The sequence below is a fragment of the Perca fluviatilis genome, chromosome 1, assembly GCF_010015445.1.
Source record: "Perca fluviatilis chromosome 1, GENO_Pfluv_1.0, whole genome shotgun sequence".
Classification (NCBI taxonomy): Eukaryota; Metazoa; Chordata; class Actinopteri; order Perciformes; family Percidae; genus Perca; species Perca fluviatilis.
In genome coordinates this window covers 14,125,921-14,149,774 of record NC_053112.1, presented here as the reverse complement: position 1 = coordinate 14,149,774, position 23,854 = coordinate 14,125,921, and the positions used below count along the sequence as shown (strand labels likewise).

Sequence of the window (23,854 nt, the reverse complement as noted above, 5' to 3'; positions counted from 1 at the left end):
CTGTATGTTTGGGGTCGTTGTCCTGCTGCAGAATACATTTGGGGCCAATCATACGCCTCCCTGATGGTATTGCATGATTCAATTCAATTTTATGTATAGTATCAAATCATAAGAGTTATCTCGACACTTTACAGATAGAGTAGGTCTAGACCACACTCTATAAATTCCAAAACCCCAACAATTACAGTAAATTACATGATTCATAAGTATCTGCCTGTATTTCTAAGCATTGAGGACACCATTAATCCTGACCAAATCTCCAACTCCATTTGCAGAAATGCAGCCCCAAACTTGCAAGGAACCTCCACCATGCTTCACTGTTGCCTGCAGACACTCATTATTGTACCGCTTCACAGCCGAACAACCTGCCTTCTGCTACAGCCAAAAATTTAATATTTTGACTCATCAGTCCAGAGCACCTGCTGCCATTTTTCTGCACCCTAGTTCCTATGTTTTTGTGCATAGTGGAGTCGCTTGGCCTTATTTCAATGTCGGAGGTATGGCTTTTTGGCTGCAACTCTTCCATGAAGACCAATTCTGGCCAGACTTCTCCGGACAGTAGATGGGTGTACCTGGGTCCCACTGGTTTCTGCCAGTTCTGAGCTGGACATCTTCCAATTTAGAAGGGAAATAAGCTTGATGTGTTTTTCATCTGCTGCACTAAGTTTCCTCGGCCGCACATCCGGTCTACGATCCTCAACGTTCCCCGACCTTATATATATATATATATATATATATATATATATATATATATATATATATATATATATATATATATATATATATTATATTATTATACATAAATAAATAAATAATGCAGTCGGTAGGCTATGAGCACTAGTGAAGGATAAGAGAATTGTAGAGTGCCGGCCCCAGTATTCATGGGAGGGCTCTCAGGAAACAGCGATAAAGAACACGGGAAGTTTGGAATGTTGGTTGAAAGCTCTGCCGCCCAAACTCTTAAAACCAAGTTTGGGTACAGTTACAGTTGGTAGTTTATATATATATATATATATATATATATATATATATATATATATATATATATATATATATATATATATGTATATATGTATAGTATATATGTATATATATGTATATGTATATATATGTAAAGAACATGTATATATATATACATATACATTATATATGTATATATATATGTACATATATATACATATATGTATATTACATATGTACATACACATATATATATATATGTATATACATGCATACATTGTATATACGTATATATATGTATATTAATATATATATTTATATATATTATTAATATAGTATATTATTAATATATGCATATATATATAATATGTAGTACATATGTTATTATTAGATATATATATTATATATGTATATGATATATTATAGCATACACACATATATATATATATACACACATAGATATTAACAATAAATATAGAATAAATAATATAAATATAATATAAAATAAAATAAAAGAAATATAGATATAAATAAATATATATATGTATATGAATTATTATTATTATATATATATATATATATATGTGTATATATATATATGTGTATATATATATATATGTATATATATATATATGTATGTGTATATATATATATATGTATGTGTATATATATATATATATGTGTATGTGTATATATGTGTATATATATATATATACATATATATATATATATATATATATATATATATATATATATATATATATGCATATATATATATATATATGCATATATATATGTGTGTATGCATATATGCAGTTGATAGGGTATGAGCACTGGTGAAGGATAAATAAGAAGAGAATTGTAGAGTGCCGTGCCCACTAGGCTATTCATGGGAGGGCTCTCATGAAACTGATAAAGATCACCCGGAAGTTGCGGAATGTTGTCTTAAAGCTCTGAACTCCAAGCTGTTTCCACATGATATATGCGCAAAATACTTCCTCTACTTTGAAATACCAAACTTTCAGTTTTGTTCCTTGTGTGTAGAGCACCTTTAGGCCTACCGATGTTATGCGCATATATCAATGTGTGTGATAACTTGGTGGTTCTGTGATAGTCCTAAACTAGCGCAATTACCCAGAATGGCAAGTCAATCTATAGGCCTGCATCTATAAGCACTTCCTTAGATTAATAGCAAATACAGATACAATAAAACCTTTGGCTTTAAGCAGTGGTGGAGGAAGTACTGAATCTTATTACTTAAGTAAAAGTACAAATAATCAGAGATTTACTTTAGTAAAAGTAGAAGTACCACAATGACAACCCTACTTAAGTAAAAGTAGGTCATTTTAAATGTACTTTAAGTATTAAAAGTAAAAGTCTTGCATAACGATTTAGTCTCTTAATGTCTATATTCTAATAATGAAAAAAAAAACAGTATGGGCTGTGGCATTTTAATTCAGTTAGTTTTAGGTTAATGTAATTGTGCTTACCATCTGGGGCCCAGTTTACATTCTGACTTACAATTGTGGTTATCTATCAGTATGATCTGCATTAAGATCGACTTTGCATTATTTCCCACGGGACAGTGAATGCTGCACACATTTATCTAGCGAGAACACACGGGCTTGATCCGACAATGTAACGCAACGTTGTAGAAATGTAGTGGAGTAGAAAGTATAGATAATTGTTGCAAAATGTAACGAATTAAAAGTCAAAAGTATGCACTATTGATTCTACTTAAGTAAAGTACAGATACATGAAAAATGTTCTTAAGTACATTCCACCACTTGCTTTAAGGGTCTGTTCCCCAAATTTAAATGGGGCTATACGTCTTTTTTTTTTTTTTTTAGATTGCTTAGATATGCTTGTGGTCCTTACAACACTGAACACAATTTAAACAATTTAGCTTTCTTTATTTGATCATAACTATTGGATGGAAGTATTATTTGTAGATATAAATTAGTATTTTGCAAATGCATACTTTCCATATGTGAATAAAGATGTTTCTATTGTGTGGACGTGACAGGCGTGTAGAGTAAAGATAATAGTTAGCACTCCGATTATGTAAAGTCTCTGAAATTAATCTAGAAGGTGATGTAAAAACAGGGAAATCTGGAGACCGGTAACTACCACGCTTTCACTTTCAAGAATGAAAGGATGTCTGTGAAAAAACGTAGAGAGGATGTGTGATGTGAAAACAGGCGCTGCCAACATTCAATAGAAAACCATTAAACGGAGAGGACTCATTTAATTCCTGACCACCTTTGGGCAACGATTTTTGTTACTTGTTGTACAAAGAAATAACTGGGAATAATGTTTTTCCATTTCATTCTTCTGGTTGTTTCTTTGATGGGTTTCCTGCGCAGCTTCCATGTGTCCAGTTGTGGTAAGTGAATCTGTATTTCCCTTAAAAGAAAAAGGGAATTATTTTCAGCAGACTATTTCCTGTATAAATGGGATTATGATTTCCTAAGATGATCTGGTGTGGTTGAAGTACGCTGAATCTTGTCTTACAAACTCAGATGTACCTTTACAATTCATAACATACTTTAATATGAAAGAATCGTGTAAGTGTTATATTACGTTTTTGCATTTTGTGTCCAGTGCCTTTATTTTTAGGTCATGTTTGACTATTCTTTTTTGGGATTCCTTAGGGCTTTCATGCTTTTGTATTTGTATTCTTAGTATTTTGTTCTAAAGTGCTGAACAAATGAAGTTAAATTAATATTTGATCAGAAATAAGCACATAGCTAAATACTAATACAAAGTAATAGATCTAAGTAAAATAAATAAACAAAGAAAAAAAAAAAAAGAGTGTGTAAAAAATAAAAATAAAAAAAAAAAAAAAGGTGGAAAAAAAAAAAAAAAAAAAGCACAAAATAAAAAAAAAAAAAAAAAAAAAAAAAAAAAAAAAAAAAAAAAAAAAAAAAAAAAAAAAAAAAAAAAAAAAAAAAAAGGGGAGAATTTTTTTTAAAAAAAAAAAAAAAAAAAAAAAAAAAAAAAAAAAAATTATTTTATTTTTTTTTAAAAAAAAAGTAGAAAAAAAAAAAAAAAAAAAAAAAATTATAAAAATAAAAAAAAAAAAAAAAAAAAAAATAAAATAATTTTATTTTATTTTATTAAAAATTTTTAAAAAATGAGAAAGAAAAAAAGTTTTTTTAATTTTTTTTTTTAAAAAAAAATTAAAAGCAATATTGTCTAATTGAATATCTGTGTTACAGATCCCAACTGTACAAATAAACCTGAGTTCACTCCAACCAGTCTGGTAGTGAAGTATGGTGACCCAACCTCTGCCAGCTGCTCTGTATGTCAGCATGCTTGCCTCGGCAACGGCACCATTTATAATGTGGAGAGCCCTGTTGGAAACTCAACAAAAAACGGAACCACAATTTCATGGACGGTTGACAGACTGACTGAATGGAAAACATCTCCCATGTGCTATTATACCAGCAATACTGGTTACCAGTGTTGTAGCACCCTGACTGTAACTGTGTACCGTAAGTAAACACAAAAGAACTGTTGTTAGTGATGATTTAATGACTAATAAAGCAAATGGGTACTTGTAGGTAGTTTATATTCTTTCCTGTTGTTACTTAACCTTCATGTTGTCCTCGGGTCAAAATTTGGATTTCGTTCAACAAAATTGTCAAAACAATAAATAACCGGGATGGTTCCATACAACGTTTTTCATAAGTAAAATACAAATACAAAAAAATTATAAAAGAATGTTGAAAAAGGTGACAAAAATGTTGGAAAAAGCTTAAATAACATGGAAAAGCCCCACAAAAAAATAAAGCGCAAAAACATCGGAAAACCTTCAGAACGTACGGAAAAACTGACAAAGACATCAGGAAAAGCGACAAAAGTGTTGAAAAAGACAACCAAAATGTTGAGGGAAAAAGAAATTTGACCCAGAAAAAACTAAAAGTTGAACGGTCGATGGGAAGACAACACAAGGGTTAATGTGTGCCTGCATGTCTCTCTGTTTGTCTCCACAGAGCCTCCAGACAGTGTTTCCATCAGCTTTGTAAATCACACTGGGCCGATGTCTGAGGGTCATCAGTACACTCTGCAGTGTACAGTAAAGGACGTTGCTCCTGTTGAAAAGCTCGTTGTGACGTTCTACAGAGGACAGACAGCGCTGGGTCAACCTCAGTCCAACAACAACATAGAGAAGAAACCAGTGACTGAGAGCTTCTCTTTAAACATCACACTCAGTAAAGATGATGATGGAGTCCAGTTCTGGTGTGAAGCAAAGCTAGAACTGGGACCTGATGGACCACAGCGCCCTCCAGTGGTGACGTCAGAAAACATCACTGCCACTGTGTACTGTGAGTCTGACGAGAGGAAAAAAAACTACACTCCTTAATCTTGCAGTGATTGAGCCAACCAGAATCTTGCTGTCATGCGAAAAAGAACTAAACAAACACATTAAAACCACAAATGACTAAATTAGTGGCAAACTGTTGATCTTTGGTCATCCTGTTGTTCTCTTTTACAATGTATAACCATATTAATTGAATACCGTATTTAAACATTTAGGGAAATGCGCTCATTCACTCAAGTTAACCTTATATGAGAAGACATCCAGCAGCCGGTTAGCTTAAAGTGTTCATATTATGCTTTTTGGCTTTTCCCTTTCCTTTATTGTGTTATATATATATTTTTGTGCACATTATAGGTTTACAAAGTGAAAAAGCCAAAAGTCCAATCTCCTGGTTTCCTCCAAGTTTCTTCCTTGTAGTAAAGGAGAGGTGGGAGGGGAAGAAAAGAGTAAAAGAGTGAAACATTTCTGGGATGCATTTAATCACTCCACCCTGAAAATAATCTCTGCAGTGTAGTTTCCTGGAAAAGCCTCAGGGATCCAAAAAGCCTTAAAGTGCTCATATTATGCTTTTTGGCTTTTTCCCTTTCCTTTATTGTGTTATACATATTTTTGTGCACATTAGGCCTATAGGTTTAGAAAGTGAAAAAGCCCAAAGTCCACCCCAAAGGGACTTACCATCTCCAACAGAAAACACTGTTCACAAACTGCTCCAAACAGCTCTGTTGTGCCTTTACTTCCGTGACAAACTTGCGTCACTTTATAACACACCTTATAATGCTCGCCTTGCTGCTAGCGTGGCACTCCCTCATACTCTGCTTCTGACTGGCTAGTAGTCCTTACCTAGCTACTGCGCATGTGCGTCTCCCAACAAAGATGGAACAGAAGTGTGATGTCTCACTCTGTAGCTAAAACAGAGAGCTCAACACACAGGGTGAAAAGAGGAGCTGCAGCAATGTGCCGTACAACAAAAATATAGTGTTTTTTGAAAATTTAAAATTAAACCTATTCTGGTAATTATGAACCTGAAAATGAGCATAATATGAGCACTTTAAATTAGTTTTGCTTAGCATGAAAACTAGAAATGGGTCAGGGTTAACAGCTAGGCTATGGCTCAACCAAACGCTCGTGGAGCAGGGGAATTAAAGGCATACTATGTAACTTTTCCCTCTTCGGTCCCCCTACAGGTTGTCTCATTGGAACTACAGCCGTGCAAGCTTTAGTTCCAATGAGACAACCTGTAGGGGGACCGAAGAGGGAAAAGTTACATAACGGTAGGATGCCTTTAAAGGGAATTTCAAAATTTGTCTAACTATTCTTTGACAACCATCTGTTTACTTAACTTGTTTGTGGACTTGTATTTTTCTCTGTCAACCCGCAGATAAACCTCAGCTAGAGGGGTCGTATCTCCTTCCGATCAATGTCACAGAAGGAGATCCTGTACAACTGAACTGCTCGGCCGTGGGAAACCCCAGCCCATCGTACAACTGGACGCTCCCGTTAGTAGCTAAAGAACGCTCTTCTCTCCGCATTGGCAGCGCTCTCTCTATCGACTCTGTAACTTCTGAGGATGAAGGGCAGTACACCTGTTCTGTCAGCAACGATGTGGGGACTGTCACTGTGATGTTTGACGTGCATGTCCAAGGTGAGTTCAAACTTAAATTTTTCCTTCTTTTTTTACCTAAAGCTCTGATTCGGCTCTGTTTGCACTCAACTACAAATTTGTTTTTAAAAATGCCCTGACAGCAGGAGTTGTGTGTTGGCCTATAGTATGTGCCAGACTTGGTATTTGCATAGTCCTATAATCTATCTTGTTAGCGTTATGGAACAGCCATAGAGCCCCAAATCTGACAAATGGCAGTAAGAAATTATTGCCAATAAATAACACAGATTTAATTCCCTTTAACCTCCAATGATTTGGGAGGTAACACTTTACAATAAAAATAAGGTACACAAAAATGTAGGTAATTACTGAGGAATGAATGAGTAACGAATGGTTAATTAATGATTAATTACTGACTGTGATTCAAGCCTTAATGTTTAGTTACTGGTAAACAGACTACTGTTAAATGAGTGAGTAACAAATGGTTAGCTGACCATTTGTTACTCATTCATTTAACAGTGCCAGTCTATTTACCAGGTGAAAAGGTACGAAAGATTTACACAAGAAGAAACCATAGTTAATGTCAGTCCTACATTCAAAAATCTTGATTGATAGGGGCGGCCTCTAGCTCACCCAGTAAGAGCGTGCGCCCCATGTAGGCTGAGTCCTTTGCAGCGGCACAGGTTCGAATCTGACCTGCTGCCCTTTGCTGCGTGTCATCCCCCATATCTCTCCCCCTTTCCTGTCTATCCACTGTCACTATATAATAAAGGGAAAAGCCCCCAAAAAATTATCTTTAAAAAAAAAAAAATGTTGATTGATAGAATCACAAGTCAACTGTCTATTTGTCCATAGGTTTGAAGTCAACCTCAACCACACTGCCGCCAACAACTACCACTTCAACCACAACAACCACAACAACCACAACAACCACATCAACCACAACAACCACACAGACAACAACCGTACCGAACTGCAGCACCAGTAGCATACTGCTTCACAGGTCCATGTGTTTTGTGCTTTTATTCTCTGCTCTGTTTTGAGTTCATTCCTAGAGAACATAAGCGGTTTGTTTCTAGAGCAATAGCAGGTCATATCGTTGCCACTGAACAATATAATAAGACAATAAAAGGTATTTTATCCATGTCCTACATAGCTCACATTTGATGCCAATATCAGTTCTCTAAATACATTGAGAAGGCAGCCCATTGTGTGAGAACGCTTACAATGTACTGTAATACTCATTGTTAACCTTTAGAGTGCATTAGCTTGTAAATGAGCATTGTTTGCCTTTCTGAAAATACACACACGGAACATACTGTAAAAAATGATGTTAGAGTGGATCAATTTAATTGACAATGAAAAAGAAAACAGTAAGTCTACAGCCATGTTAGCAGCACTGTGAGGCCATACTTGCAAATGCACTTGTAAATGCTAACATCGCTAAGCTAACAATGACAATGCTAAGTAGTACATGTTTAGTAGTAACTATGTTTACCATGTTTACTATCTTAGTTTAGGATGTTAGTATGATAACATTTGCTAATTTGCAATAAACACAAAGTGCAGCTGAGCTGGTGTGTCATTAGTTTCTTGACCGGATCTTATTACAATAAATTTTGAAGGGGACTTCAATGTCTGTACCATTTTTTTGCCAATTTATCAGCTGACGTTAAGATAATTTACTCGCCAGTAGAAAAGTCAGAGAATCACCAAAGTTGTTTAGAATTGATCTTCTGGGGATTGTGAATGTCTATACCAAATTTCATGGCAATTTATCTAATAGTTGTTGAGATGTTCAGTCTGGACCAAAGTGGTGACCAGCCAAACTACATTCCTTGAGCAATGCAGCTAGCATGGCTAAAAAACACTGATTCAAAAAGTACCAATAAATGTTATGTTGTTGCTGTAATTGTGTGTATGGTATATTGCTACATTCAGTTGATGTATTAGCGTTTTCTGTTTTATTCAGCGTTTTTTTTATAGCTATAAGAACCCCTCTTTTATCGTGTCTGCACGGCAAGAAAGAAGAACAGTCCTAGTTTTTAGAATGCCGTTTTGAGGGACTTTTTTTGCCCGTGTTATTATTTTAATTTTTTTTTAAAGTTAGCCGTGTTAACAACAGACAACACTAAACACAAACTACAGCTGGTCACGAAAAAAATCACAGGCAAATGGACAGTGGAATCAGGCTTTGCTGAGCATATATGCAACAGGGGAAATACAATGCAATCTTGACCCATTGAAGGGACATACAAGAATCTTCGGTTACACTTTACTTGAAGGTATCTACACAAGAGTGACATGACACTGTCATGAACGTGTCATAAACATTTTAAGCAAGTCATAAACGTTTATGACATATTGCTTCATTGCGTCATTAAGTGTCATTCGTTTTTTGTCATGACAAGTTAGGGTTAGAGTTAGGATTAGGGTTCATGTGTTCATGACAGTGTTATATCACTCTTATGTAGATACCTTATTAAAGTGTTATACAAACTGTATATTGGAACAGAAAAAGAATCCCTTGAAGGTATGTAGTTCTTGGGGGAGCTCCTCAGGGGACAGTTCCTCTCAGAGAGTTTTGTCAGAAAACGACAGTAGGAGGAACTACTGCATTTCCCAGTGGTTTCATTGAAATAAATAGGAGGCAAAAATGAATGTGCTGATGGCAGCACAAGTCTTTCCATTTAGTTGTAGAAAACCCACTACTTGTTTTTCTTAGAATTCTGCCACCAGCGTTTAGTTGCAGTAGCAACCCCTACTGGCACAGTTCCATTGAAATAAAAAAGACAGCCCAAGTGAAAATGTATCGATCTTTTCATCTTACTCTCTGCAAGAAAGCGGTTATCTGTCAGTGTATCATTCAACATGAATGTCTAGGGGGAGTTCATAGTTATAGCATACCTGCCCCCCCCCCCAGGGTTATGATCATTTAGTGAATCACTGAAAAACCAACAATACTGTTCTCAATATTAATTTCTTGCTGCTTTATAATTCCTATACTATAATGTTCCCTCTTTTTTCCTATTGTTTTGATATTTTAAAATGTGACAAATTGACATCAGTATTCAAAATAGACTGTAAGAAGAAGGCAGCCTATTGTGATGCAAAGCACTTTTCACAATGTAATACTGTTATTTTACCACTAGATGTTAGGCTATAATCTGCAAAATAAGCAATTTTAAAAATGATCATTTCTGCCCTTCTACCTCTGTCAAATCAATTGACAAGGATGTAACTTCAACCTAGGACACTAAGGTCAAGTCCTTTAAATATTTCCCCGGAATGTAAGGTTTTTAGCAACCTCTTTATAATGTTTAAAAACTCAAACATAGTGAGTAGTTTACAGGCTGATACTAACTAGCAGTAGTTGTGTTTGCTTTACTTAAATTTGACTTATTTTTTTCTCTTTGGGTTATGTGAACATGTTTCGAACCTTTTCTCAAACTGCTAATTGTGTTAAATGAATAACTTTGCTTGAATAAATACAGTTTAAACTTAAGACAGGTCTCCTAATTTAAGTCAAGGGAATATCTGATCAAAGAATAAGTGAAAAATCTTCAGACTCTGTCAAAGCATCCAATATATTTGACACTTTTCGATACTTGCATGCAACAGATGTGTTTGGGTCGTTACTCTGAATATATTGAGGTCCAGTATTATAAAATAGAGTTTTTCTACTACAATTATATTCCTTGCAATGTGGAGAAGGCTTTGAAACAACATTTAGACCTTCATATTGGGAAGGAACTTTTGCAAAACATTTTTTCCAGTGAACTACATAAATAATATTACATGTAATTTGTTTTTATCTTTTTATAATGATGTAATACATTCTATTTAAGTTTTATTCAGTCAAATACACTATTTTCATTTTTCATGTTCCACACTAGAGTCAAAATTAGAATCAAAGCATAGTGTGCAGTCACACAACTCTCCAAGCATTTCCTTTCATTGAAAAGTTGAACTGCTCCCAGCCCCCCAAAATAACGAACAGGATTTTGCTCTTGTACCACAGTTGTACCACAGGCTTATTATCAACTAGAAGTAAGCGCCCTTTGAGCCCTCTTTTTCCCTGACCCTCACCTGACCCCTGACACTATTGCCTATAGCACACACCATGCACGAACAGGTAATGCCCAAACCACAAAGCCTACCTTCTGCCTCTGCCTGAGGGCTACCTCGCTAAACTGCTGCGGCTCGCGCAACTGTGCTGTCCACGCAGACAGCTGTTGCTGCGGCGCTGCCGGCCTGCCCCATCTTTCTACATTGAGTTTGCCTTCCATAATGACCCTCAATAATAAAATGTTTTATTCAAGCCTGTGATGTGGCTGCTCTAACTGGTTAACGACATCTTCATTCAGACTTCCTGATGGGTGACTCCACATTTACGTTTTTGTAAACAGTGTGACAGTCCATAATATTACCTAAAGTTATCAATGGGTGGGGGTCTTTTTTTGCTGATGTTTATAAAGAAGTATGTTATGTTGTGATATGAGAGCACTGAGCAACATGTGATGGGCAGGTTGTTACAAGCACAGACCTCACCCCTCTTACCTGTCCAGGGGCCTCATTTATAAAACCTGTTACGCAAGAAAAAGTTGCGTGAAGCAGGGTGAAATTTGTCGTCGCAACATTCCTCGTAATAGTCGGGATTCCATGCGTAAAAATGTTCCCAGTTTTCCACAAACTTTTGACCACACGTGTGATCGTGCGTAATGCTCCCAAGGTTTTGTAGACTGCGTTTTAGTGAACTCCGATGGTATGCCCGTTTTCCGAATCTAACCCAGTTTTTGTTTTCCTGAACAATCCCGTTCTTGCTAAACCGACCCAGAGCCGGTCGCGGCGCCCGGCGAGGGGCTGCCAGCAACGGGGGAGAGGCAGGGGATCCTCCCACACCGTGCAGCGGAGGGAATGCGCTTTTCCTCCGCTGCTCTCCCTTGCCTCTCCCCGGGAAATGCGTTGTTTGTTTGATGTGTATCTGTGTGTGTGTGTGTGTGTGTGTGTGTGTCTGTGCGTCTTTATGTGGTCGTGTGTGATTGTAGGTGTCTGTGTGTGAATGTTGTCTTTCTGCACCTGCTATTCCCACACAGTTACCATACAAGTTACCAAATTGTCACATTTCAAGCACATTAACCTACACATTGTTTTGCACCAATAATGATCAAAAATCTTGTTCTCTCACAAAAAACGAAAATGATCATATGATCATAAATGTGATCTCACAGGGGTAAATGGCAAATATGAACCATAAATGATGTATATCATTGGTAATTGAGCTAAATCTGTGAAGTATTAAGGCTGTGTAACAATATGAACACTACACAAAGGTTACGGCTTCCAAACAGGATTTTGTTCTACCTCTGTTAGGAGCACATCGATCTCACAATCACTGAATCGGGTTTTTTCCCCATTTTTCCGTTTCGTGATTGGTGATCAAGGGCTCCTTTCAAGGCTGGAATATTCATTGATTAATTAACATGGACTTTATTAGGAAAAATATGGGACGACCTTGGGAGGAGCGTGAGGCTTCGTCTACGACCGCGCATAAGGTACGTACGTCCCGTATTTATAACGAGAAGCGTGCGTGGTAGCGCCCGCAAGGTGTTATAAATCAGAATATTGTTTTTGCGTACGAAAATTCTGACTTTTTTGCGCACGAAATCTTTCAGAATAGAATCTACGCACAGTTTTATAAATGAGGCCACAGTTCTGTAGAACTGTTACAGCCAAAACACACCTGGCACGTTAGCGTTGCAGCGCTGCGTAGCGCAGCTATTTTTATTTCGGCGCCCGTCGGCCCGCGCGCTGCCGCGAGTTTCAGAGTCTCCTCTGTTTCTTGCGCGAGATGCGAGCGTGTGTAAAGCCAGGCACGTAATCACATAGGACGAACACAGTGCAGCATGATACTTTACAAAAATAGAACACATTCAAATAAAACACTTTCAGGTTCATGGTGATTTTGGCTGTCTTGTCTTGACTTCTCACAGTGAGACATTGGGAGACACACACACACACACACACACACACACACACACACACACACACACACACACACACACACACACACACACACACACACACACACACACTGCAACACAAGGATTGCTTTGTGACCAACGTGTATGCGTCCGGTATGAATGGCCAGTGTGTTCCAGCTGTCTGCACAACACAGTGGCGATTTTAGACCCTTTTTAGTGGGGTTCAAGCCCCCCTAAATTTCATCTCATTTTTTAATTCTTTTAATCAATTTTAGTGCTTCAAGTGAGAGTTTGCGAACATGTCTGTTAGTGACAGAGGGCAAACAATTACAGCTTCAACACTTTTGCAAGGCACTGTATCCGTGTCACATTCTCATTAGGGGCTGAGCCCCCCTAAAGCTCTGTTCCTAGAATCGCCCCTGCTGACACCAAGAGAAAGTCACAGGGATTAATACGCTATGTCGTAAGTCAAGAGTTCAAAGAGTGTGGAATACTTTTTGTGTGAAAAATGAGAATTAGGAAAGATTCAAATATTAAAATAATATATTATGTAAAAAACGTACCTACATGTCATACTTACAGACCAAATGTACGATCAAATGTAAACGTGAGTGCAAATCCACAATGTAGACAACGCAAAGGATTGAAGAGAACAATGTGCCATGGACAAGTGAGGAGTGTGATACCTCACAATTCAACTCATTTCAATACTTGTTTATCCCTGTAATATCACAATGTCTGCCTCTCTGCCCTCCTTTTAACACATCCCCACTTCCCCCCCCAGGCCCCTTCATCTGAAACCAAACCTGGACCTCATCTGCTTTTCTTTTTTTGCTGGTTCCTAGTTTGATCTGTTGCTTGTTCCTGACCTGCTCACCTTTAATGCCCCTCTTGGATTTGCTTGTTTGTTTAAAGCTATATGTAACATTCAAAGGCTCTAACCTTTCAAAACTAGATGTGCAACTGGTAATAAATACATTGATAAATAACTATAAATATCTATGGTAAGCTGTCGTTCATTGTTTATTAACTCATAAACATCGTATAAAGATGTACATTGCCACGTAAAATGCTGTCAGGAAGAGAAGTTTTGGTTGCAGAAACAGCACCTAGTGACGCTGATACTTGAGCCGTGAGACAATAATGTATATTCCCCTTTTAAATTTCATCATTCGGATTGTGTGAAAGAGTTTTGGACGATGCAACACTTCTGACTAAACATGACCTCAGTGGATGACAACAGGCGTCTGAGGTTGGTTCGTCTGAAGATCATGATGCATCTCTGTCCAGTTCAGACGGGGGAAGTTTAGTAATACAGAAAAATAACGCCCACAAGGGTTGTAGTGAGGTGGACTTGAAATTAAGAAAAATGTATAGCACACTCTGGCTCCATGTGCATATCTCTATTTATTCTGATGACATTTCAGCCCTCAGGCCTTCTTTAAATCAACAAGTGAAGTTTAGTAACCCTCATGAAATTCCCCCCTTTAGGACTTAAATGTAACCCAAGGTCAACTTCCTCTTAGTAAACCTCAGCTGATCTACATTTACTTCTGTGTTTCACTTCACTTTACAGAACTGGAAAACTTATTCAAAAAATACGTAGAATAAAAACAGTACATTTCACAAAAGGGGAATGGCGTGGTGTGGACATAAAGCTCAAGTCCATTACTTATTTCTGAGTGTAATTTATATCTTAAGACATCTATAAACACTTATTTTGACCTGAGGCCTAAATTGAAAGTCAATCACATTGAAGCGGTTACTTTAATTTCAATAAAGATTAAACGAAAAGGCTACTCTGCCAATGTAAATAATATGTAAAGATAAGAACAAATATTTCATTAAGTAAATTTAGCACTGATGTTAAACAGAGAGTGGTAATTCACATGAATCTGGAGGAGATAACGGAGTTAAGGATATACAGCCAGGTCCTGGTTCACCCTGTCTCTGTTTATATGTAAGTGTCAAACTGTTTATTGCAGGCCGTCTCCTGCTACTCCAACTATGTCATTACTGTTAACTGGAACACACCCTTTATCCAAAGAACATGTTCTTAAAGAACATGTTCTTAAATAACATGCAGAGACATGTGTTAGGTTGTAAAAAGATAAAACTATGCTTATGTATTATGTTTTAAATAATAAATTGTATGCTGCAGTCAGGTTATGAAAATAGGAATGGAATCTAGAATGACTAGCCTACTAATTAAAAACAGCTGGTTATTTCTCTCCCCCTCTCTTCCTGTCTTTGGTTAAATTGATTAGGTTAAAACCAACTATTAACATATGAAGAGGAACGTCTCTTTGAGTCTCCAACCTCCTGGTGCCAAGTCTGGGATAGAACAAAGGAAATGCAAACTCTGTAAACTTGAATATAATCAACACTTCCATGATAATCAACCTTAGTCTGTGACCTGGAGTAAACCTAAATGAAGAGGTGTGTCCTTATCCTGAGAAATAGGAATACATTTGGGAGCAGGAGAAGGATTCGAGACTACAAGCCTGGGTCCCGACGAGGGCACAAGGTTCTGTAGTCCGCTGTTTACAGTGTATTGTTTTGTCATGTCGCATGGCTGCAATCTGTGTCCCCGCAAGGGGAATCATGTTTGCAGTCTGCTGCTGACAGTGTTTTCATGTTTTATGTCTTTGATTGTGATTTGACTGTCGTTTTTCATGTTGTTTTATTAAACCTTTTTGCTTTAATCTTTCAATTCGAACCCAGCCTCTCCTTCGTCCTCAGAAATCTTAGAACACGTCATTTAGTGAATCCTAACACATGCTTATAAGGTCAAAGAGTTACGAAAAACAACAGATTTTGAGGTTAATCATTGAGTTTTGTATAGCAACTGCCTGTTGAACCTGATAAACAGCTGAGTCTGCCACTTTATTCAGATCAGAGATCATTTACAATATGAAGTAAAGTCACGTTATTGTTTTGTTTTAGTTTTTTTAGTTTTTGAGCTATAGCTCTATTTCTGTTGTATTTATGTGCTTGTGCACTAATGTGTTTTTTTGTTTGTTTTTTTAACATTGTGGGACTTAGAAATAAGTGCTCCGACTGTGGAGGAACAGTTCAACATTTTGGGAAATAACGTCATTAGCTGTTATCAGTTTATAACTGACCTAAAAAGCCTAAGTAAATGATTTATTGGCCCTTTATAAAGAGTGGTAAGTTAGAAAGTGGTTCTGGTAAGGGTTTGTCACTGACATGCAGTATACCCCCAGTTCCATGATTGCCTTCTGTTCAAGTTGTGTGGCTCTGTTTTTAACACCAATGCCTCTCTGATATGGAGTCCTGCCTTCCTCTGGTTACAAGTAGTGGGGGAGGGGGCAGAAGAGAGGTAGCATATAAACAGACTAGAAATAACCATGTATGTATGTGTGTGTGTGTGTGTGTGTGTGTGTGTGTGTGTGTGTGTGTGTGTGTGTGTGTGTGTGTGTGTGTGTGTGTGTGTGTGTGTGTGTGTGTGTGTGTGTGTGTGTAAAAATTAGAAAAAAGTCAAATCTGGTATGAAGCAGAGATGTGTATGTGGAGGAGAGGGTAGAGGTTCCCAATAGTTCTGCAATCTGTGGGTTTGAAAGCAGATTTCCGAGCATGACTTTTAAGGGAGAGGGCTTTCAGGAAGGAGATAAGAGAAGTCTGCTTCCGGACCACTAACATTCCTTTACCAAAAAAAGAGGGCCTACCTAAACTGTGTGGCCTATACCTATATATATATATATATATATACATACATATATATATATATATAGGTATATATAGGTATATAGGTATATATATATATATATATATATATATATATATACATATGTGTGTGTGTGTGTGTGTGTGTGTGTTATGTGTAGGCTATACATTGGTATATAAATGTACCAATTGAACTATACATTTATAGTTCAATTGGTCAGGGGGCTGGCATTCAGGCTGAATCAGTTTGAGTTTATCAGTGTCATGATGATCAGTCATCCTCCACTGGCAGGTCTACCGGAATTTCCCCAAAATGCTTCGGAAATCCTCCCTGATAGTTTCAATTTCACTTGTCATTTTTTTATGACGTGACGCTCTCTCTTCGGGGGAAAATAATAAGGGAGTGGACTTTTACTTTCAATATCATTCGCACTCTTTTGACTTTGGGCTCAGCCGTCTGCTTACAAGACCCAGGCTACCTAAAATAATGTTTTTCTCCGACATATTTTTGGTTGTTTCTTTGCTGACCTTTCTGCGGGACTTCCATGTGTCCAGTTGTGGTAAGCTCTCCGTATCCGTTGCGGTCTGAAAGCGGGTTATCTGCCTCCCTACGTTTTATCATGGGGCGATTAGACGTGCCATCAAATACAGCTTGAAAAACGTTATCGTGTTATTACTTCAATTAATAAATCGTCTTTATATATAGATTTAGGCATAATAGCCTATAATCTTTTTTTCAATAACTTGTTTGTTTTCTTTCCCTATTGTTTAGGCAGTATATCGTAATTGTGTTAGTTCATACATGTACAAACCATTTATCTCTCGTTTCTCACATTCTGAATATTATACTAACAAACGTTGTACAATACGCTGTGGCAGTAGGCTACTTTCATAATTACTGTATGGCCATGCCTAATTAAACTTGGAGTAGTTAGCTTTCATTAACAACGCATTCACAGTACTAGGTTATATTTACCCACACACTGCTAGAATACAGTCTCAAAGTTAAACTGGGACAGTATATCTTAAAAAACGGTTTGGACTGTTGTAATCACAGGAGAATATAACCGGCAGACCATGGACAAGGATATATTCTGTGATTGACAGCCTAGAAATGCAAATCTATAAAGATTAGAAAAGCATAACTAGGCTCCTTACAAAATTGTGAGTATATGCCAAATAACATTAAAGCTGGACAATGGCTGATGTTGTCTTTTCAGACCATTTTAGGTTGCCTGGCAACATACCATACCAGTAATAAAGTAGAGATAGGCTTTCTCTGTAAGAAAAATATAAATAAATAATGTATGTATCTGATTGCTAGTTTTACAATGAGCTGTTTAAAATCACAACCGTTTCTGTGTTACAGATCAAAACTGTACAGATAAACCTGAGTTCACTCCAACCAGTCTGGTAGTGAAGTATGGTGACCCAACCTCTGCCATCTGCTCTGTATGTCAGCATGCTTGCCTCGGCGACGGCACCATTTATAATGTGGAGAGCCCTGTTGGAAACTCAACAAAAAACGGAACCACAATTTTATGGACGGTTGACAGACTGACTGAATGGCAAACATCTCCCATGTGCTATTATACCAGCAATACTGGTTACCAGTGTTGTAGCACCCTGACTGTAACTGTGTACCGTAAGTAAACACAAAAGAACTGTTGTTAGTGATGATTTAATGAGTAATAAAGCAAATGGGTACATGTATGTAGTTTATATTCTTTCCTGTTGTTACTTAATGTGTGCATGCATGTCTCTCTGTTTGTCTCCACAGAGCCTCCAGACAGTGTGTCCATCAGCTTTGTAAATCACACTGGGCCGATGTCTGAGGGTCATCAGTACACTCTGCAGTGTACAGTAAAGGACGTTGCTCCTGTTGAAAAGCTCGTTGTGATGTTCTACAGAGGACAGACATCGCTGGGTCAACCTCAGTCCAACAACAACATAGAGAAGAAACCAGTGAATGAGAGCTTCTCTTTAAACATCACACCCAGTAAAGATGATGATGGAGTCCAGTTCTGGTGTGAAGCAAAGCTAGAACTGGGACCTGATGGACCACAGCGCCCTCCAGTGGTGACGTCAGAAAACATCACTGCCACTGTGTACTGTGAGTCTGACAAGAAAAAGGAACACACTTTGACACCCTTCATTGTCATGTTGGCCACATTTACAGTGATGGAAGGAGCATTTTTGATCTGCTATGTAAAGCCGCTCTAATCAATATTTTAGGCTATATTAGCAATGGGCTTGACTGCTGGTATGTGAAAGGCTTAGTTTATAGTGATGATGAGCATTCTTGACTCTGCAGTTCCTTTTATCTTTACTGAACTTTATAGTGTCTTTCATCTCATTGTTCTGGTTTTAGTGCCCGCAACATTTCTGTTTTGGTTTAGTCTCATCGCTTTCATTAGCATGTTTTCAGGGAAAAAGCTAAAAACAAAACAAAACAAAAAACACTGTAGACAAGGCCAGTGGTTTTCAACCTGGGGGTCGGGACCCCCAAGGGGGTCGCAAGATAAGTTTGGTACATTTCATGTGTTATATTCAGAGCTTCATTTGTAAATAAGAAAGGGTGCTGTCCCGGTGGGGTCAGGGGGAGAGAAAAAGTCCCAAACGCATCAAAAATCCACAAAGCCTGGAGCACATTGGATAAGGCTAGCTGCTAAAACTAAAAGTAAGGTTAAGAACCACTGCACCAGGCTACCTGTCCTGCACAAAACTGCAGACAGACAAAGTTAGCACCTAGCTGGTGAACATAATGGAGCTTTTAGCAGCTAAAGAACCAGATATTTCCCTCAGGAGTTTGTGGAGACCAAAACAGAACTTAAAGGAGAGTGAATATTGGTCTTTTATGACATTCATCAGCTGGACACAAACAGCTCTCAAAATAAATGATAATGTTGCTCTGTATCAGCTGGATGTATAAATAGACAGCTATTTGCCAACACGTTATCAACTTAAAGGTGATGTCACCTTGTTCAGCAGCTTGTTTTTCACTGCACCCAAGAGGCAAAAAAAGAAACAGATATTACATGTGTCAAAAATGATGTCCTCCCCCACTTTGGTTCAGAATGAAATACCTCAACAAATATTGGATGGATTGCTTTGAAATTTTGTACAAACATTTCATAAAATGAATCCTGACTTTGGTGATGCACTGCATCTTTTTTTTCCTTAAACGCCACTGTGAGGTTGATATTTATGGTTTTGAGTGAAATCTCTCAAAAACTATTGGATGGATTGCCATAACATTTGGCATTTGTCTCACCCTTAGGATGAAATGTTATAACTTTGGTGATGACCAATTACTTGTAGAACTAATGACCATTGTGTTTAGTGGCTATAGCAAATGTTAGCATGTTAAACGAACATGGCGAACATGCATGTTAGCATACTGGTGATAACATTTAGCTCAAAGCACCATTACCAGTACAGCCTCTCTGACTCTTAGACTCTTTTAGTCTTGTCATCCTTAACTTCCAGTGAGACTCGTAACATAACAATAGCTCTAGTAGTCTATATCCGCGACGTTCCACTTTCGGGATTGCTCCGGTGCCACCGCAAATTCCGCCGGTTGTCACTCTTTTTGGCCGGATGTCAATTACCTTCCACTTTCTTTGTGTTGGAATTTTCAAACACGAGGACTATGGTTAACTGCTCCTTATATCTCTGCATGGTTAAATCGAGACAGCCCGGAATGCTGTGTGGACTAGCCGGACCCTCCTCCGCAGCACTGATGAGGAAGGTCTGGCAATGCGAAACTACTAATACAGTGACAAATCGAAAAAATATGAGTGTGGATGTAGCCTAAGATGATCATATGTTTTGTATATAAAATATCAGTCTGCAAAGAAACAATTAACAGCCGTTCCTGTAAATAAAGGTAGTGGATGGAAATGTGAAATCTTTTCCTCTATGTTTTGGAGTGCACTGTAACAGAACCTAAAAAGTGAAGTACAACAGCCTGTTAGGTGCTTTCCACCACTTCCCTTATACAATGTATTGTATATCTACTGTACATCAATGAAAAATATGTTTAAATTTCAAAATTGTGCCCATGTTACTGTAATGACATGTTGTGTCTCTTCCTCATTTAATCCACACACAGATAAGCCTCAACTAAATTCATCACATTTAAATATCACCGTCGCAGAAGGAAACTCTCTACAACTGAACTGCTCGACTGTGGGAAACCCCAGCCCCATGTACACGTGGACATCACCTATCCGTTATTACCCCAGTGGCAGCGTTCTCACTATCGACTCTGTAACGTCTGAGGATAAAGGGCAGTACACCTGTTCTGTCAGCAACCGCATGGGGACTGTCACTGTGACGTTTAATGTGGATGTCAAAGGTGAGTTTGAAGTGTTGTCGGGTCTTCAGAGTTATGATGACTGTTACTGGAAAGTGTGTGGAATTGGTTTCTCACAGCAGTTGAGGATTGATTCTGACGTGAGGAAGGAAGTTCATTGAGACTGTTTTGGTATTTGTCTGACGTATCATATTCTCTGTTCCTTTTTTTTTCTTACCCCATCCCCCTCACCCCACTCTCTGCAGTAAGCTACTTGGGACTCATTATAGGTGTGATTGCAGCAGTTGCTGTTCTGGTTGTCATCTGTGTAATAAGTGGATACTCATTTTTCTACAAATCCAATCGGATGGGACAATACAACCTGAAGGACGTTTTCCGCTTGCACACAAAACACTCTGCCGTGCCCTCTGTAGAGTAAGCCTGCGGTACGGCGTGAAATATGTATGGGCTGGTTGCATCTAGCTCTCCCTCATTTCCTGTCATGTCTGTACTGACGCTATCTAATGACATAAAATGCCACAAATCATAAAAAAGGAGTTTAAGTCAAGTTTCAACTTGTGTAACCTAAACTGAATGGAACAAGTGACTAGCTCTCTGTCATGTAAAGCACAGTGTTACACTTATTACGCTGCTTCTCCATGTTTATTTCTCACTCTGGGGACAGAAAGCATGACCCAATGACTGAAAATGTCTGGGTGGGTCATAATGAGGCAGAATATGTAAAAACAAAACAAAAAACAGTTTGCTAAGGGAAATGGGAAACTAGATTCATGTCAACAAGTCAATATTATGTGGTGCTTATTTGGCCAATTTTGGCTGAAACATCCAGTGTGGCTGTTTTACTGTTTCTCTCTGTTGTATTTCAGTTGTGTTACTGCAAAGAACTTCACACCTTCATTTAGAGATGTGTTGTATATATAAAGCTTAAGAGTAGTATGTGAAATTGCTCACATTGAACTTCACAGTTGTGTGTAACCCACTAAAAGTGTGTGCCTGACTTCATTTCAACCCACAGACAGAGCAACAGTTTCCTGTTTCCAGTTTCCGTGTGAATGTGCATGTATTTGTTTTGTACATTGTGTGTATGTATGTGTGTGTGTGTGTGTGCTGCATTGATGTTAGTGAAAAAGAGGAATGTATACAAGCAACTGTATAATAATGAACTGCTCACTGGAACTTTAATAAGGAAATGTGAGATTTTATCACGTTTATTATTTTGTTTTTTAAATAAATGACACTTTGTTCATGCTCAATGGGATACACACGTTACTTACTATTTAACGTACTTGCAAATACATGGAACAAGGTACTGTCAATTAACAGTAATTTAATGGAGACAGTGTCTAAACACCACAATATCAATGCATGTTAAAAAAAACGACATTATCGGCTTTTTATTTCATAATTGTGTTAAATTAAAGCATTTAAGTCACAGACTGGCCTTAGTTTATTTACAGTTATCCAGTGTAAGAATCAGTACTTGCCTCATAATATGTGAAAGATGGCAAGTACAGTAAACCCCCAAAGTACTGATGGAGCTAGAAGACTTAATTATAGATTTCCTGTTTATGAGATTCTTTATCACTAAACTAGCTTGACTCCAAACTCTTAAGGCTTTTTGGATCTCTGAGGCTTTTCCAGGAAACTCCACTGCAGAGATTCTTTTCAGGATGGAGTGAGTAAATGCATCTCAGATATGTTTCACTCCTACTCTTCCCCTCCCACCTCTCCTTTCCTAAGAAACATGGGGGAAATCAGGAGAGGAATGAGGAGGAAATGGTAAAACTTACATGAAAAAAGTACTGATAAAGTAGCCCTGTCATAACTGATGAAACCCCTCCCTCAACATGGTTATCCAACAGTGTTGATCTATGCTACATCTCTATCTAAACCTGCTAGGCATTCATTCATTTGAGAGTGGAATTATGGCTGGTCCATCCTTCATGTCCTAGTCCCTGACAGACATGTGTTTAACAACTCTACAACTGAAAAGAAATGGCAGCTTACTTACATACAAGCTTTCACTACATTTACAGTGTCATCACTTGCCCAAAAAATAAAACACTTCCTAAGGAAACACCTTTGCATCCTGGCCTGCTGGAACCTTTGCCCAGTATGTGCATGTTTATGATGGCAAAAATCCATGCTTGCAAATTGCAGAAGTCCAGAAACATTTCAATGTTCCTTGTTGCCCTTTGTGTATGCAATAAAAAAAATCTCCCGGGAGCAAGTAGAAAGTGAAACAAAGTAAGCATCCATTAAAAATTTAAAATCCGTCCACATCCTGTCCAGTTCAGGTTCTCAAGCTATCCAATAATTTCCTTTACTGAGATACTGCTACATAATATCATAAAAGCATTTTAACAAAATGATAAGCTACATTTTATTGTAATAAGTCAGCAAAATCAAATGATTAATGGGTAACACTTTACAATAAGGTACACAAAAAATAGGTAGTTAATGATTAGTTACTGTTTTGAAAGAGTAACAAATGATTAGTTACTGTTTTTCAGAAGGGTAGTAACTGTTTTACCTACCCTTCTGAAAAACAGTAACTAAGTAAATGTGCCACCCACAACTTAAAAGATATTGTTATGGTTTTGGTGTTTTTGTATTTTGTTCTATTTCTGTTGTCTTGTTTGTATATTACTGTATGTATTCTGTTTTGTATATTTCTGTTTATTTATCTCCCGGTTCATTGTGTAGGTTTCTGTTTACCCTGTTTTGACTGTGTTCTATGTCTTGTGTATTATGTTTTCTGTTTTGTCATCTCTAGTTTTACTTCCTATGTTTTCCCGCCTGTCTGATTGTCCTGCCCCGCCCTGATGTGTTTCACCTGTTGTCTCACCTGTTCCTGGTTTACTCATCACCTCATGTATTTAGTCTGTGTTCCCTTTGTCTCTTGTCAGATCGTTTTGTGTCTGTTTTATGTCCTTGCCTGTTAGTTTGTGCGTTTCTGCGTCAGCTCCCTTCAGTTT

General features: G+C 37.6%; 2 protein-coding genes across 2 annotated transcripts; both read left to right on the top strand.

Moving 5' to 3' along the window:
- Positions 1 to 2,932: 2,932 nt before the first annotated feature.
- On the top strand, positions 2,933 to 8,460 carry LOC120558610 (cell adhesion molecule 1-like). Its single transcript, XM_039799670.1, has 5 exons — positions 2,933 to 3,346; positions 4,182 to 4,457; positions 4,959 to 5,291; positions 6,666 to 6,929; positions 7,743 to 8,460. Exons 1-5 carry the CDS (start codon positions 3,274 to 3,276, stop codon positions 7,928 to 7,930), a joined length of 1,134 nt encoding a protein of 377 aa, XP_039655604.1. The 5' UTR covers positions 2,933 to 3,273; the 3' UTR covers positions 7,931 to 8,460.
- Positions 8,461 to 16,842: 8,382 nt separating this feature from the next.
- LOC120558598 (vascular cell adhesion protein 1-like) lies at positions 16,843 to 22,310 on the top strand. Its single transcript, XM_039799654.1, has 5 exons — positions 16,843 to 17,118; positions 17,928 to 18,203; positions 18,339 to 18,671; positions 20,673 to 20,918; positions 21,122 to 22,310. The coding sequence occupies exons 1-5, from the start codon at positions 17,046 to 17,048 to the stop codon at positions 21,292 to 21,294; spliced, it is 1,101 nt and encodes a 366-aa protein (XP_039655588.1). The 5' UTR covers positions 16,843 to 17,045; the 3' UTR covers positions 21,295 to 22,310.
- Positions 22,311 to 23,854: the final 1,544 nt, after the last annotated feature.

Bases quoted from the DNA above. Each gene is read 5' to 3' on its own strand.
- LOC120558610 (XM_039799670.1), top strand. From the start codon at position 3,274: ATGTTTTTCCATTTCATTCTTCTGGTTGTTTCTTTGATGGGTTTCCTG. The intron at 3,347-4,181 runs GTAAGTGAATCT...TCTGTGTTACAG, and splicing joins CTTCCATGTGTCCAGTTGTG to ATCCCAACTGTACAAATAAA. The intron at 4,458-4,958 runs GTAAGTAAACAC...TTGTCTCCACAG, and splicing joins CCTGACTGTAACTGTGTACC to AGCCTCCAGACAGTGTTTCC.
- LOC120558598 (XM_039799654.1), top strand. From the start codon at position 17,046: ATGTTTTTCTCCGACATATTTTTGGTTGTTTCTTTGCTGACCTTTCTG. The intron at 18,204-18,338 runs GTAAGTAAACAC...TTGTCTCCACAG, and splicing joins CCTGACTGTAACTGTGTACC to AGCCTCCAGACAGTGTGTCC. The intron at 18,672-20,672 runs GTGAGTCTGACA...ATCCACACACAG, and splicing joins CATCACTGCCACTGTGTACT to ATAAGCCTCAACTAAATTCA.